Raw genomic sequence first — 15,478 nt, 5'->3', positions numbered from 1 at the left:
CTTTACATAATACTGATAAGGACATTGTCTTCACAGACCTGTAGTTAGCTTTCTATCTGCAAGGCTGCAGTACAGTGGCAGAAGGAAAATGCTTCCAGAGGAAGAACACTATGCCATCTGCAAACATTTCACTATCAAGTTCCTCTGATTTGAATATCTCATCTTTAGAGCTTTAGCAACAGTAAAAGACATATGCATGTACAGCACCCAAAAATTACTACAACAAGAATCATCAAGGCATGACTAGAACTGCTGATGTTCCAGCAGGAGAAACAACCTGCCAAATGACTTTCCTGTCGGTAGCTTTGTTCTCTTACATGACATGCCTATACATCATTCCACAGCATGTTATATCCCATGCTCTTCTGCGTAAAGGAAAAATACCAGTCTTTACCTGGGCACCTGTTTGAGCATGGAGAACCTTCCAATTAACTTGTTAGTTTCAAACAAGATTCAAGCTGCACTAAGTATTTCTAGTACATTTCTACTCATTTGGAGGAGAGGGGAAGAAATAGGGTCAAGTCAGTTAGAGACTCATACAGGCAATAAAGGTTTTCTTGATGCAGACACACCTTGAGTCTCTCAACATCAGACACCTCTTGCTGTGCCCAGTGCAATTATCAACTGCCTGAAAACCGCTCTCCTCCTTTCCCCAAGTTTACAAGCTGAACAGTGTTTCAGTTGTTTGGGGCATTGCCTACAGGCCTTGACACACTGAGGTCTTGCCTTGATTTCCACTACTTTCAGCAAGAGCCACAGAACAGACAACAGAATTGCTCTGTTGTGCTCCAGTGATTGAAAGGAAGCGGGGGGGGGGGGGGGGGGGGGGGGGCAGAAAGCAAGCTGTCACCTGTTTCTAAGCACAAGGAGAAAAGAGCAGAGAAACACAGGCAGCGGTTTCATGACTTGAGGGGCTAAGGACTCTATGGTTCTAGGCCTAGTACAACAGCCAGCCAAGACACGATCCCCTCCCCAGCCCTAACTCAGAAATCATGATATTAACCTCTTTCTTAGCTTCGCTGATTTTAGTTGAGTCCCTCACCCCCTCTTCACCTCTCCCTCCCCCACACCAAAGGCTCCCAATACCTGACAGATTAACGTAGCTGACTATATTGCCAGGTGGCAGAAAAGGACTCCTGATGGACTCCAGGACTTTTCTAGACAGATTTGCTCAGGGTGGCCATATCAATAGTTCTCCCTTGACTGCAGAGTGTCATCACTGCTCCCCTCACCTCCATCCCACAAACGGATAATAAAAAGTCTCATTAAGGAGTCACCTGGCCACAGCTTACAGGCACCTTCTTCATTCACAGTCCAGGAAGGTAGCAGGTCTAAGTGGTAACAGTCATGCTCATACATGTCTCCCAGACCACACACCAGACATGGTATTAAAGACAACTATTTTTATCCCAAAGAGCATGCATGCATTCATTCACAACAACACATACAGACACATCTAACCCTTGGACATTCAATTATGTTTCCAAGAAATACAAAATAAACTAAGGCAGTACACGAACTTCTAGAGTTTAATACTTGATAGTGGAACTGCGTGCACGGTTTTTATTTACAGTACGTCAGCTATACATACAAGAGATAGCATGTTATGCCATGGCAAAGGTAACTAAATCCAAGGACTATGACCCACAGTATTTTGACCTTCAAGTTTCTGTAAAAATGACGAGCTTAATTTTTTATGACAAATTCTGCCTAGCTGAGTATACAACTCATTTAAACCAAGAAATGAAGAAACCTTTTCTGAATACCTTATCTCATCAGCTAAGATTTTTCATCAGCTTGTAAACAAGTCTCCTTTCAAAAAAAAAAAAACAAACCAACAAAACAAAAACTAGAAGAAGTGACAACACCTATAAACAAAGGAAGAAGATCAAAGCCACAAACAGACTACAAATGAAGTCAGCTTACAACTGCTATTTGTTCTAAACTCATGCAATATGAGCTCTTAATTTACCGTTAAACATAACCTTTGATGGTAAAAGTAAAACTTAGGAGAGTCAAGATACTCATCAGCACACTTTATCTAGCACTGGTTAATGAAGAAGCAAGCTAAAAAAAAAAAGCTGATTTCTTTAAAGAATACCTTTCCTATCAGTTTCATACAGCTTCAGTGCATGCAGCTCAAGTATTGGAGATACATTTTAAACTCACCCAGAAAATCTAGCAGAGATAATAGCGTGCAAAGAACCTTAACTTCTCCTACAACTATATAAAAATACCTTAGAATATAAAAACACTAGAATCAAACTGCTTTTGGAACGCAGGTTCTGATACCTGCTAGAAATAGTACAAGGGAAGTCCTGCTTTGAAACAATACTTACTAACCTTGTGCCAAAGTCACTGCAGAAAACGTTTCAAGTTACACTAACTCCGACATAAACGCCTCAGTAAATACTCAGATTAAAGCAAACACATTAACTTCGGGTTTCCCTCACATGTTTTAATTGTTTGGCAAAAAGTATCTGTGCTCATCTCTACCTTCTCCACTTGACACAGAAGGGTTCATCCCAATGTCAAGAAGAAAGAAAAAAAAACCACCCCAACCCATCACGCACACTACATACCGCGGAACACGATTTCGGGAAGGCAGCCGCTCCGAGACCTCGCCCCGCGCGGCTGGGAAAGCCGCCCCGGGTTGCAGTTGCAGCAGCAGCAGCGGCGGCGGCGGCACCGGCCGGGCCGGGCCGCGCAGCGCAGCGGGCGGCCCCTTCACCTTGCAGCACGCCGCGGACTCGGGCGGATGCCCCGGCGCGGCGCAGGGCAGGGCAGGGCAGGGCGGGGCGGGGGAGTGGCGCCCGCCCCGCGCAACCCGCGCGCCGGCGGCGCGCACCGCCAGGGCCAGCGGGTCCCGCCGAGCGCGGGGGGGTGGAGAGGGGACGGAGGAAACCAACCCCAAATAGCGGGGCGGCGGCAGCCGGCTCCCAGCCCGGCTAAAAATGGCCTGCCAGGCCGAGCGCTCCCGCCCCTGCCCCGCCCTCGCCCGCTCACGGGCCGCGGCTCCCCAGGCGGGCGCGGGGCGGCCCCGGCGGAGCCGCAGGGTACGCGGGTCCCAGAGCCCGCCGGGGCCGCCCCCCACGGAGCCCCGCCGCAGTGGGTTATTTTTGGAAGCTCCCCCCACGCCCGCTCCCCCCTATGGCGTCACAGCAGCTCCCGCCGTGCGGCGCGGTGAGGTCACGCCTTCTCCGGCACGGGTAGCGGGCGGCACGGTGCTGCGGGGCTCCCTCCTCCCGGAGCCGGCACCGCAGCGGGCCGGGCCGCGCCGCGCCACCCCGCCCCTCCGGAGCGAGCGGCAGGGCGCCCGCCCGCCGGGCACGGAACCCGGCCGCACTCTCCCGCAGCCGCTCGAAAGCGTCGCCGCCGCCGCCAACGCGGACGCCGAGCCCTGCACGGCGGCACCGGGGGCGGCGGGGGAAGGAGAAGCAGCGGGCAGCTGGAGCGTTGGGATATCACGCCCATGCACCATTTATAACGCAAGTGGAAGATAGTTGAACCTTTATATCTTTTTTTTTTTTTGCATGTTTCATTTGCATATTGCACAATTAGGCTACAATTTACACAGCACAGAGATGGGCAATACTAAAGAAAAAGTCTTCTACAACAGGCAAGAAAGTGTATTCACGGTGGTTATCCTTCCTTAAGTTAGCAGCCTCTCCTCATTAGTCAAGCAGTGGCTTCTAGTATGCTGACTATTTAAGTTAGAGGAGGAGAAAATTCTCCTTAAAGAGGCAAGATAAAAAGGTACCCAGCTTGAGAACATGCTCATCCTAGAGAGAACCAGATTTCACGGGACATGCACAATACAGTTGAAAGGTATTGTGGAGCAAGTAATTCCTCTCTACTCAGAGGAAGTTCTACCAGGGAGTCTGCGTAAGACAAGCTGCAGTCAGTCCCGCTGACAACAAAGAGAGGCATGGAGACCACAGGAGAGACAGGAAAGCAGCTTTTGAACACCAGTTGTAGAAGTCATCCTTCCTGAAGGTAGTTTGGCAGTTTTAACTTAGCAGCAGCCAGCTATTGCCAGAGCAGAGCATTCATGGCAGTTGTTCCCAAACATTCACAACACCTAAGCCTTAACTTCATTATTGAGATCATGATCAGAAGAGAAAAACACACTAAAAAAAGATCTTCTTTTAGAGTATTTTAGACAAGTGTTTTTATGTTAGAGTTTGATACTTTATGGAGTTATGCTTTACTATTCAATATACTTGGAAGGAATATTAAAGCATTTAATTGGGGTCCTATCACTTGCTAATGTAGAACCCAACATACTGCTTTTGCAATGCCAACAGAACTATGGTCTAGAAATCAACGCTGAATGGCAAAGAACGGGGCCCTGTCTTATAAAAGACAACAAAACCAAATGCTGTGGGTTTAAGAACAGTAATGCTCAAGGAACATAACTTTTTGGAGAGGTTCAAGTCTTAGGAAGAGATCACTGCTGTAATTTCCCTTATGAGCTTATGGTATCTTTAAAAGCTTGCATTATATTCTGGAATTGCAATACCTTGAAGTTTAAAAATACCAAGACACAAAACTCCCCAGGATCACATCTTCTCCCTGTCATGACCGACTGATTTCACTAGCTATGGTGGAAATTCAAGTTCACACCTCAGCCCACCCCTCTGTGCCCAAATCTCATGTGCTTCCAGATTAAAATAAGGCCTCTATAACACCTACTGAGACTGTTCAAGTTCAAGTAAGGTGAAGTTACAATTTCACCATATGTTTTGACATACTCCACTCTGGAAAGCTATTTTAGTCCGTCTTGAAGCAAGATGACAACACAATTAAGGAATACTAACTAACACTATACACCCACTGCTGTAACAATTTCCCCCTCATCCACAAATGGAACTGGCAACTTTAATATTAGATTTTCTGAAAGACAAAAACTCCATGTAACAAAGGCAATGCTTGTCCCACTCTGCTAGAGCTTGACTCAAGTAAGTCTAGAAGACTTGTGACTGGAGACAAAAAGGCTTGGAAAGGAATAAAAAAAAATCTTAAACCAAACCTAGACAATGGAGCCAGTGTTTGCAGCTCACTGTTAAATAACTGGAAGACTAACAGCACCAACACAAACCCCATTCTGAAACACAGCTTACTGATGACAACAAGAGCCTGAGGGATTACTGTTACCACAATACAGGAAGACAAATTTATTCCATGGTACTAGGGTATCTTCTAGAGGGGAGAAAAATACCAGATCTCCTACCCCAGGAATTAATGAGTTTGGCATATATTCCCCAATTGAAGCATCTGCATTGTTTAACACCATACAAGATATTTGTCACTGGGAAAGCCAGGAGTTCAATAGATAGCATTCGCACACCCACTAAGCACATGGTCTGAAAAACAAATTCAGAAGCAATACTGTTCAACACTTCAGTTAGCCAGTACAAAAAAAAAAAAAAGATGAATTTTCTCAATATTTAACCTTCAAATCAGCAAAGCAACTGCTCTATTGAATTCAAGCATTCAGTTTGAACATTACAAGCAGTAGTTTGTAAGCAAAATCTGGGTCTCTTCTGAACACTCAAATACCAAGATACCCTTTTGTAGAGGAACTTAGCTACCCTTTCTCTAGAAGCATGAGTTTTCATCAGACATTCAGCATGCAAAAGGACAGCTTACCAACAATATAAAGTTCTATAGGTGTGTGCATTTGGTTTTGTAACAAGTAAGCAGGGAACTAGCAAAATATACGAAGCTATTCAGACCCTTTTATAGACCCATGCAGCATAATACATACCCCTTCTTGCTTTGTGAATAAATTGAGGCAGTCAGCCAGGGCCTCACATGTTTCCTGGGATACTTCAGAGACCACATCAACTTTTTGCAGGAGGGGAGAAGATATTCCTGAAAGCATGAAAGATTAGTAGTGTTAGGGGGACATTGTAAACTACAGGATTCTTTTAATTATTTTTTCCTCTAAGTAATACAGACATAACATTCATATTCTACAGGAAGGCTGGTGCACTGTAAGATCTGTGTGAGGAAAGGGCAAGCAGAAATAGCACTGAGGGAACGTAAGTTCTTTCTTGTGCATCCTTTCCCTAGTACTGGTATAAGTGGCACGTGAATGGATTGAGTTTCTCTTTCAGCATGACTTAGAAAGCAGAGGTAGTAAGCTATGGCAGCAAGACACTGGAAAAGTGACTAGCAACAATCTTCTAACCACTTTCTAGATTTAAAAGCCTCAGAGTTGCCAGGTGACAGAATTCAAATACAAAGGATACTGCACTGGTTTAATATAAAGTGAGAAATGTAGCTTTTTTTGCCTTCTGCCATGGTATCATATAGAAGAGAGAAAGCTTACCACAGTGCAGCTGGAGATTTAGGTTTGAAAAAAATAGATGGGGAGTTACAAGGACACTGATCAATAAAAGGGGAAGGAGATCTTATTTTCATGGACGCGTCTTCTGGATAAGTAGTACAGCTTGCAGAGCAATGCCACCTCACATCCTTACTTCTATGACCATTTATAGAAGGGGCTACATGTCTAGAACCAGCAGGAAACCATGATAACCCAATCAGCTGGTAGAAATTATTTAATATTTGAGTTCATCTTTGAAGTTTTGTGATGTGCAGCAATTCCTCAGAAGTCAAGCAAGCCTTTCTCTCAGGAAGCATACTTGTTGTAATTAAAATAAGTGTTCATTTAGTGGCTGCAGACTCCAGGATCAGTTGACACCATTTAGTAACACAGGTGCTTCAAGTTGATGTCACACCAATAAAGATTAAGAGGTCCGGCAGTGACAGTTCTTGAATTTATTTTGCAACTTCTACTGCTTGTGCAGGACAAGATACAGTACATACCCACACACTAATTGCTGTCTTTGATACCAAAGCTCACTACTGACTGGAATTAGGAGTCTCTACTTACAGCAGCTATCAAGAACAGCTAACGCCTCTAGAAGGAAGGGCAGCACACTGAGTACAGGAGCAGGGGACATCTTTATTTGTAATAAATAATATGCATGTCTCAAAGATAACTGTCTCAACATCCTGTTCTAAATCCAGGTAGGGAGATAATTTTAAATATTGGGTCCCAAGATAGCCATTTTTAAATTACTGAAAAAGCTTTTAGAAGTTCCACAGGGAAGGACTTTTAACTCAGAAATTTGCATTCTTCTGGAGCCAGAGGATTTGAATACATTAAAGATACCACATCAACCCAACGTGAGAACTGGGAGAGCTGCAGCAGTTTCATCTGTTGAGACCTACAGAGGTTACACGTGAACCTGGAAACAGTTCAGTGACCCATCAAGTTACAAGCATTCATTGGGAGGAAAACAGGAACTTATTGCTATTGGCCAAGACTAGCATTTTCTAGGAAAGAGATAGTATCCGTTTTTGCTTCACTATGGGTTTTGGTTACTCAAGTTGTGTATTTAAAAAAAAAGTGAGTGTCCTCACTGGTTCTTCAGGTCAGCAATATGGGGTCAGAGAAACTGCCCCTGTATCTACCAAAGGGAATTTATCCACCTCATACTAATTTTCAAACTGCTTTTCGTGAAGAATTCAGTTTTATTGTATTATTAATTACAAAGGCTTCCCAATAAAATCACCCATATGTATTATGAAACCTGACTTTTCTTTGTGAAATAAAAAGTCGGTAAAAATTCAGCTAGTGCAAGATAGGTTAACATCACACAGTAATTTACCCCAGTAACACATGGAGAAATGCTGTATTTTAGACTCCTTTTGGGAAGGCACAGGGATGGAAGAGGAAGAACTTTTTTCCTCCCAAAACTGCTATTCTATTACAGACTATGCATCTGTACAGATAAACAACTTGTTCTCTAGTTTGAGCTTCATAAATTTTAGTCACAATATATAACTAGGACTCAGGTTCAAAGGAGAAACAGTTAGATGTTCTTACAGAACTCCTTTCTGTGTTGAATACGCGAGCAACTTCTGTACATGTTTAAGGCATTAAATGAAACAAGTTCTAATCTCTAACAGCTTGATGCCTGTGCTATTTTTTGGCAGTTATGCTGCAAAAAATTCAGGTACATGTTAATTTAAGAGTTATTATTTAAAATGAAGCCCGAGAAGTTAAAATCTGGCATAAAACTCATGGCAGAAGTCTGTGGAACATATCCTATCACACCATGCCTCCAGTTCCCTGTATAGTTTTGTGATTTCACTTCACATCCTGTTTATCATGCCTCAGCTTTCATTGTGTTTCTACTCACTACATGACAAGTTTTTTTGAGGGGAAAGCTAGAGTAAGACAGCTAGCTCTTTGTACCTGTCAGGGGACACTTATATTCTGCAATAAGCTACCAGCTACAATTTGTTTTTTGTGTTGTTTTTGTTGTTTTTTTTTTTTTAACCTTGAAAGTGAACCCCTCATTTTCCTATGATGCTACTCAGTAAGCACTATATCTGAAGGCAGTTTCACTACATTTACACCCAATAAAATTTCTTTCAATCAACCTACTTATTAGTTGTTTCTCCAAATCTGAAGTCTTAGTTCTTGGCAATTATTATAATGTTACTTTATTTGAATCTTTTTTCAATGAGGAAAACTGTCCTATATTTTCAAGCTCCTGAAAATTTAATTTCAGTGAAATTAAAGCATGTGCTGCTTAAAAGAAAAAATTAGTTGCCCGGTAACAAACTGCATTTTAGAAGAGTAAGTTTTACCTTTTGTAGCATCCAAAGATTTAACCATTGCAAGAAAGTCTGAAATCTCTTTATTGAGTCTTTGTTGACATGCTTGTGCTTTCTGAAAGACAGCAAGGATAGAACAAGGCACTCCTGATCTAGCTAAGGAAAGTGTATGTTTATTCTCTTAACTATACCAAAATTTTTAAATTTGGAGAACATTAAACCTTAACAAAGATTCCCAGTGACAGAGACCGATACATTAAAACTGAAAGAAATTACCTGAAGTACCTTCAAAGACACACAAGAAAACAGAAGATTTATGCACATATTGCTGACTGGCTTTTGTTTAAATTAGCATAGAAAACCAAACCCCAAAGCTATGTGGTATGTACCACTTTTGCATTTCCCCCCCTTTTTTTATTAAAAAGTTTGAAAACCCATGAAGAGCCATTACTTGTTCTTTGACAAACCTGAGGCCAAAATAAGCAAATGCATAGGTTAACTGATGTATGGCAAGTACAGCGACCTGCAGGAACCCACTCCAAGATCATATTCCAAGCCTGCATTTGAACTTGGAGACAGTTATCTATTAGGTAATACCGTCTTCTTCTGTAGCCTGCTGAGAACTGCCAGCAACAGTTATCCTCCCATCTCTGTTCTGCCATGAGCTACTTTGAGTTCTTGTATGGTACAAGCTACTTGGAGTTCAGTCACAGGAAGATTTTTGCGTTGCAGTGTCAACTTTCCCTTAAAGTAAAAGGTTTTAGAAGTATATATGTATGGCAAAATCAAGAATCACAGGCTGAATGCCAGAATTATCAAGGAAGACTCATTTCCTTTGCAGGTCTGAACAATCACTGTACAATGCATCTAATGTGACCTGAGGTGTTAAAGGATCATTTCTAAGCCATTTCATTGCCTGTTTTATAGAGGGTGAAGGTGAACCTCGCTGAAGGTTAGCTTTGTTATCCTCCAGCCTTGGTGTCACCAAGTACAGTACACAAGGCTCCCTCTCCTGGCTGAAAGTCTCAAGCAACTTTCTACCTTGCAGTAGTGCTGGTAAAACTGAAAAACACAATCCTGTAGCTATGATAAACATGCCATTTTATGCATACAGTCTGAACAGGAATACATGACAGTAAGCAGTGCAAATACAAGCAGCATTTATGCATCCATGGAAAGAAAGAATCATCACTTTTTGACAAAAGTACACTAAAGTATTTCAATACAAAACAGTACTAATTTGCAACTGCCTAGATGCATGAGCCAAGTACTCAGTACATACTTTAAGAGTATCCTGTAGGTCTGTAACAGATACCGTATCATCCTCATCATCATCACTACTCAACTGTTCCTGTGTGCAGTAATGAGTGCTATATGCAGAGTGGTCTTCTATTGCTTCCAGCCAACTCTGAACAGGAAAAAAAAAAACCCAGAGTTAATACATATTTCAAAGGTCATCCCCAGAAGGCAACAGCACATCATAGAATCATAGAATAGTTTGGGTTGGAAGGGACCTCTAAAGGTCATCTAGTCCAACCCCCCTGCCGTGGGCAGGGACATCTTCAACTAGATCAGGTTGCTCAGAGCCCCGTCCAACCTGACCTTGAATGTTTCCAGGGATGGGGCATCCACCACCTCTCTGGGCAACCTGTACCAGTGCTTCACCACCCTCAGCATAAAAAATTTATTCCTTATATCTAGTCTAAGTCTACCCCCCTTTAGTTTAAAGCATACACGCAAAAGAACAAATTAAAATTTTCTATTGATGTAAGATATTAATTAGTAAAATGAGACACCTTAATGAGCAGAAAATAGATTAAGATTGTAACGTGTATTCAAGATCAGACACTCTGTGGTCAGAGTGCCATCTAGGACTTAATTGACCAAACTTTAAGCACAAATGCCATCCACCCCTCAGTCTATCCAAGGTCACGTAAAAAAAAGTCGCAACAATTAAGAAAAGACTGTAGGGAATGTATTTTGCATCTTTGGGTTTCTGTTCAGACAGCAAGGTCTCTGTGACAAAGTCTGCCTTCATAAGAAGGCAGACAAAGGTGTGACAAACTGTGTACAAAACCTCAAGCACTATCATAATTAAGAGGTAGATTCTTTTCCTGTTCATAGAATCACAGAATGGCTGAGGTTGGAACGGATCTTTGGAGGTCCTCTGGTTCAACCGCCTCTGCTCAAGCAGGGCCACCTACAGATAGTTGCCCAGGATCATGTCCAGATGGCTTCTGATTATCCCCAAGGATGGAGACTCCACCACCTCTCTGGGCAAGCTGTGCCAGTGGTCGGGTCACCCTCACATTTTTTCTTATGTTCAGAAGGAACCTCCTGTGTTTTAGTTTGTGCCCTTTGCCTCTGGTCCTGTCAGCAGGCACCACTGAAAAGAGCCTGGCTCCCTCCGCTTTGCATCCTCCCTTCAGGTATTTACATACATTGACAAGATCCCCCTGAGCCTTCTCTTCTCCAGGCTGAGCAGTCCCAGCTCTCTCAGCCTTTCCTAGTATTAGAGATGCTGTGGCCCCTTTAATCATCTTAGTGGCCCTCTGGTGGGCTCTCTTCAGTATGTCCATGTCTCTTTCATACCGGGGAGCCCAGAACTGGACACAGTACTCCAGTTGCCTCCACCCCTACTTCATCTCTAGTTAGTACACCTATAGAAGTACAATAGTAACTACACTAAAAATAGCCCTTAAAAAAAGTTTCTCTTGTTTCAGATCCACCTTTTAAGAAAAAATAATTTATTAGGTCATCTTTGAGAATGGCTAAAAGAGTAGAATGTACCATTAAACATCCTTTTGTTCGGGATAATGAACTATGAAAGAAAGTGCAACAGAAGGAAGTTGAAATAGAAATCTGCCACGCAGAGAAGTTAAAAAAAAGAGGAAGTTAGACTACAGGGCATAATACAGGCACAGAACTGGAAAACAAGGTGGCACTACTTTTAAAGAAGAGAATGGCAATCTGTTCATTTTTGCTATTTAGTCTGTAGTCGTGCTAAAAGATTCAATATATGCACTTATGTTACCAAGTCCTGATGATCACAATACTGAACCCACTACTAATGCATCTATAGCAAGCAGAATGCAGATTATTCATTACAGGAGTTATTACATTTTACAGCCTTTGATAAAGAGTCATTATTACCTCTCTAGTTTGAGAAGGAAGGCTATTTTTAGGAATCTTGAAACGATGAACAGTGTCATCAAAACATCTGACAGAAAAGAAGCAACTGTCTGTAGATTTTACCTAAAGCAACATGGAGAAAAGACAAAATCAGTATAATGAATCAGTAAGAAAAGACAAAACTCTTAAGAGTAATTCTCTACCTTGCTTACTCGTAACTCGGAGGTTTGTGCCTCAGTTTTGATACGAAACAACTATAGCTTACAAAAAGCTTGGTCAGAACAGTTTTGCAAAGTGTGCTGTCTTGCACTTTACATAATGAATGAGAATATAGAGGTTCTTTATGTCAAAATTTTGTATTTGCATATTTGCTCCACTTGATTCAGGCAATATCTCAGAAATGGTGCAAGACCACCAATATTAAGGAATTTGTAGATATAGAAAAGCAAGAGTCACTTTTCATATAGTACTATAGTTTAACAGAACTTGTGGCTCCAATCTATAGAACTAGGACAGGTTAGTTATAGAAGAAAAATTATTGAAGTGATCCTGAATGCATTCTCCTTAAACATTTCATCTTCCTGCGTATTATACACGACACCTGGCTTGCCTTTCCTCTGTCCTCTGTTCATCCCTTCCAACTAAGGAAGTTTTCCAAAAGTCACCCTCAGAATTAGTAAGTTGATCTCAGTTGGAGAAGTGAAGTTACACAATCAGTCACAAGAAGCCAGTGACAGCCACAGGAGGAACTAGAGCTTTGCTATTCTGTATCACATGCTCCAAACAGTTGTTTCGCACAACTGAAGAGGCATGCTTTTAGGAAGCCTTATATTTGTTTAAATCTTCATGACTTTGGAAAGAAGTGAAGGAGCTTTACGGCCACTTTACATATAAGAATACTTTGCAGAAAACACTGCTTCTTGTCAAGCAACACCACAAGCTTTTTCTCTTTTTTTATAACAAAGGCATGCTTGCCAACCCAGCTGAAGTTTTCATTGTCTAGGTATGGAACCCTAACACATAAAAAACCAGTAGTTACAAGTCATTTGACTTCCTACCGTGCAGACAGCTTGTGTTAGATGCTTGCATCCCTGACGATGATCATTATTTGCTGCATCAGCTCTTTGAAAGAAAGAGAGAGATTTAATAAATTGGAGAGTTATTTAAATCGCTTATCAGAAATTTAAACACAGAACTTACTGTCTCCGATACCAGGAAAGGACTCCATGTTCTAGAACTATCCAGTAGAGTTTCCAACCAAAAAATCGTGAGCTCTAAAAAAATTAAAGCAAAAGCAAAACAAAAAAGGCCAAGTAAGGTTAACAGCTGAAGAGTTACTATTCCCAGTAAGTTTGATAGCATGAAGGCTATTACATAAAACTGGCACTCATTAGGAAAACATTTTAGGTTTTACATATCTTGGTAATCACAGCAACCTGAGAATACAATTACAGTGCTATTTTCTTTTTTGGAAATACCTAAAAACAAAAGTTTTGTTGAGCCTGCTACTCAGTAAGAACCGAAATATTAAAATGCTGCATTTTTGAACGTTACAGGGGTCGTTGATCACCACATAATTCTACTTTATAAAATCAAATGAGAAACAAAACACATTGAGACATCTAACTACAACATTTTACCTTTCACAAGCTTTAGTACATAGTTCTGGTCTAAAAACAGTTCCTTATATTACAATTGTGAGTGAATACATAGGAAAATTTACACTGAAGAAAACTTCAAAAAGTCTTCAAAGATGTCATTAAGGAACATAAAAATTAAGCATTCATGTAGAAGATGGAGAAAACTTCTTTTAACAAAGGAAAAAAGATTCACTTGAATATCAGAGCAAAACAAGCTTTAAACAAGTGTTTAACTGACATCTTCCCTCTAAGCTTTAAAATTTCCAGAAGAAGGTGAACTTGTGGCAAAATATTAGTTATAGATTATTAAAAAGTAAGACATCTATTCAGGAAAGAAAAAAAAACAACAAACATTTTGCCCACCCACAGACAAGACACAAAACCTTACCACAGTGAAGCTTTGCCACAAAAATCACCAAGAAATGAAGAGAGTTTTTAGGGACCGAGGTTAAGATCAGAATGCCATAAGTCTAGTAACTGCTCCACTCAGCCAGCCCATCTATAATTTATCCAATATACTAGATTAAAGTCAAGTCATTTAACAAATTATTATTGAAAAGCTCCCTCATTCATCAACTCACTTAAGTACAGAAAATGACATACTTCGAGATCTTACAAGCTATTTTAGAACAGGAAATAAGACATACCTTCCATAGGAGACCTTCATATCGTCTCAGGGGTTTGTTGATAACCTGCACAGAAATTAAAGTTTATGCAGGAATAGCTTCAACTAGACAGCCTTGGCAAGTAGCATTTTAAATGGGTACAAAAAGTTCCTACCTTTCCAGTTTTACCTCCCAATATCAGTTTCATTTCTGCACCTTGGGCTAGATCAAGGGGTGTCTGATCTGTTTAGTAACCAAGATGAGGCATGAGAATTTGATTCACATAAACCTAGACATACTTAACTTAAAAATAATCACTCTGACACTGTTTACCCATTAAAGTCTGGTCCCACAAGCATCCAAGTTTACTTGGAATTGGGGAACCTAAGCTCCTCAGGGGCAGAAGACCAAAAAAGGCTCTGAACTTTAGTGCACTGAACTGCCCTTCAGAGTTCTCCTAGCCACAGAGGAGGCCTTTGCTCTTACTTAAGTTTGTTTTTGCACTTCAACTACATAGAACAGTTCAGAACATTCATAAATATCAAGATAGAGACATCTTTAATCAGATGACAAGTACACAGTCTGCATAACATCTGCATAAAATTTTCCTGGATTTGCTTCCATTAGAAGCCACCTTCTGAAAAGTCACTTGGTCTGGGCCACACTTTCAATCTTATCACTTTCTTTGTTATCTGTGTTCAGTGTTTAGCATCAAGAAAACAAAAGCCAGGCACGTTTCATGGTTAAGACACACAGCAGGTAAATTTTCTAGAAATGGGTAAGCTTGGAAAATAAAAGCATATATGATAATTATTTTGCTACAGTTCTTAAGTCTCTTGCAATTTAGTCAGTGTTGGGCTTCCTTTATTAGTGATACAAAGCTTGTAAAGCACCGTAAGATTTTCCCTGAACATTGAGTGGTAAGTAACATAGCTTATAGAAACTGTTAAATTTCTGTCTCTTCTTAACACTGTATATACTTTCATTTGGTACTCACCATTTTTGTTTCTTATTTTAGGATCTGCTCCATTTTTTAGAAGTTTCAATGCACAGTGCTTATGGGCACGGTATGCTGCACAATGCAGTGGTGTGTTCCCCATCTGATCTGTACAGTTGATATCAGGTGGTTTGGGCTTGTTCAACTGGAAAAAACAAAGTTTTGCTTACTTATCAGTTTTCCTCCCTCTCCAGATGCCACGTTCATTCTTTTGAAAGTTAGCTGTTCCTAACCAGGATGCTTCACTGTAGATCTGGCAACAAAGAGGGCATGTAGCAAGTGTTATGAGAAGGGCAAGGACAACAATCAAGCAAGATGTTCAGCCAGAGTAAGGAACTTCTCAGTTTTTTGCTTGCTATACCGTTTCCATGTTGTGCAGATGTGGAAAGATTTATCCTGCTCAACTGCACAGTGCCAGAGAGAGTTCCCCAGCATTACAGTTCAGTCATTTATATTGCTAGAAC

General features: G+C 41.2%; 1 protein-coding gene across 7 annotated transcripts in view; it reads right to left on the bottom strand.

Annotated features, from left to right (window-relative positions):
* OSBPL1A (oxysterol binding protein like 1A) overlaps nt 1-15,478 on the bottom strand; it is an 83,961-nt gene that overhangs the window by 49,830 nt on the left and 18,653 nt on the right. For all 7 annotated transcript variants that reach the window (XM_076329823.1, XM_076329820.1, XM_076329822.1 and 4 more), the window contains 9 exons: nt 15,015-15,159; nt 14,193-14,260; nt 14,060-14,104; nt 12,973-13,046; nt 12,831-12,894; nt 11,794-11,895; nt 9,923-10,048; nt 8,674-8,755; nt 5,771-5,877 (listed from right to left, as the gene is read on the bottom strand). In XM_076329823.1, coding sequence (XP_076185938.1) covers nt 5,771-5,877; nt 8,674-8,755; nt 9,923-10,048; nt 11,794-11,895; nt 12,831-12,894; nt 12,973-13,046; nt 14,060-14,104; nt 14,193-14,260; nt 15,015-15,159 — 813 coding nt within the window. The remainder of the gene's footprint in view (nt 1-5,770; nt 5,878-8,673; nt 8,756-9,922; nt 10,049-11,793; nt 11,896-12,830; nt 12,895-12,972; nt 13,047-14,059; nt 14,105-14,192; nt 14,261-15,014; nt 15,160-15,478) is intronic.

The sequence above is a fragment of the Aptenodytes patagonicus genome, chromosome 2 (assembly GCF_965638725.1).
Source record: "Aptenodytes patagonicus chromosome 2, bAptPat1.pri.cur, whole genome shotgun sequence".
Classification (NCBI taxonomy): Eukaryota; Metazoa; Chordata; class Aves; order Sphenisciformes; family Spheniscidae; genus Aptenodytes; species Aptenodytes patagonicus.
Note: the sequence above shows the minus strand (reverse complement) of the source record. Positions and strands in the feature narration are given on the sequence as shown.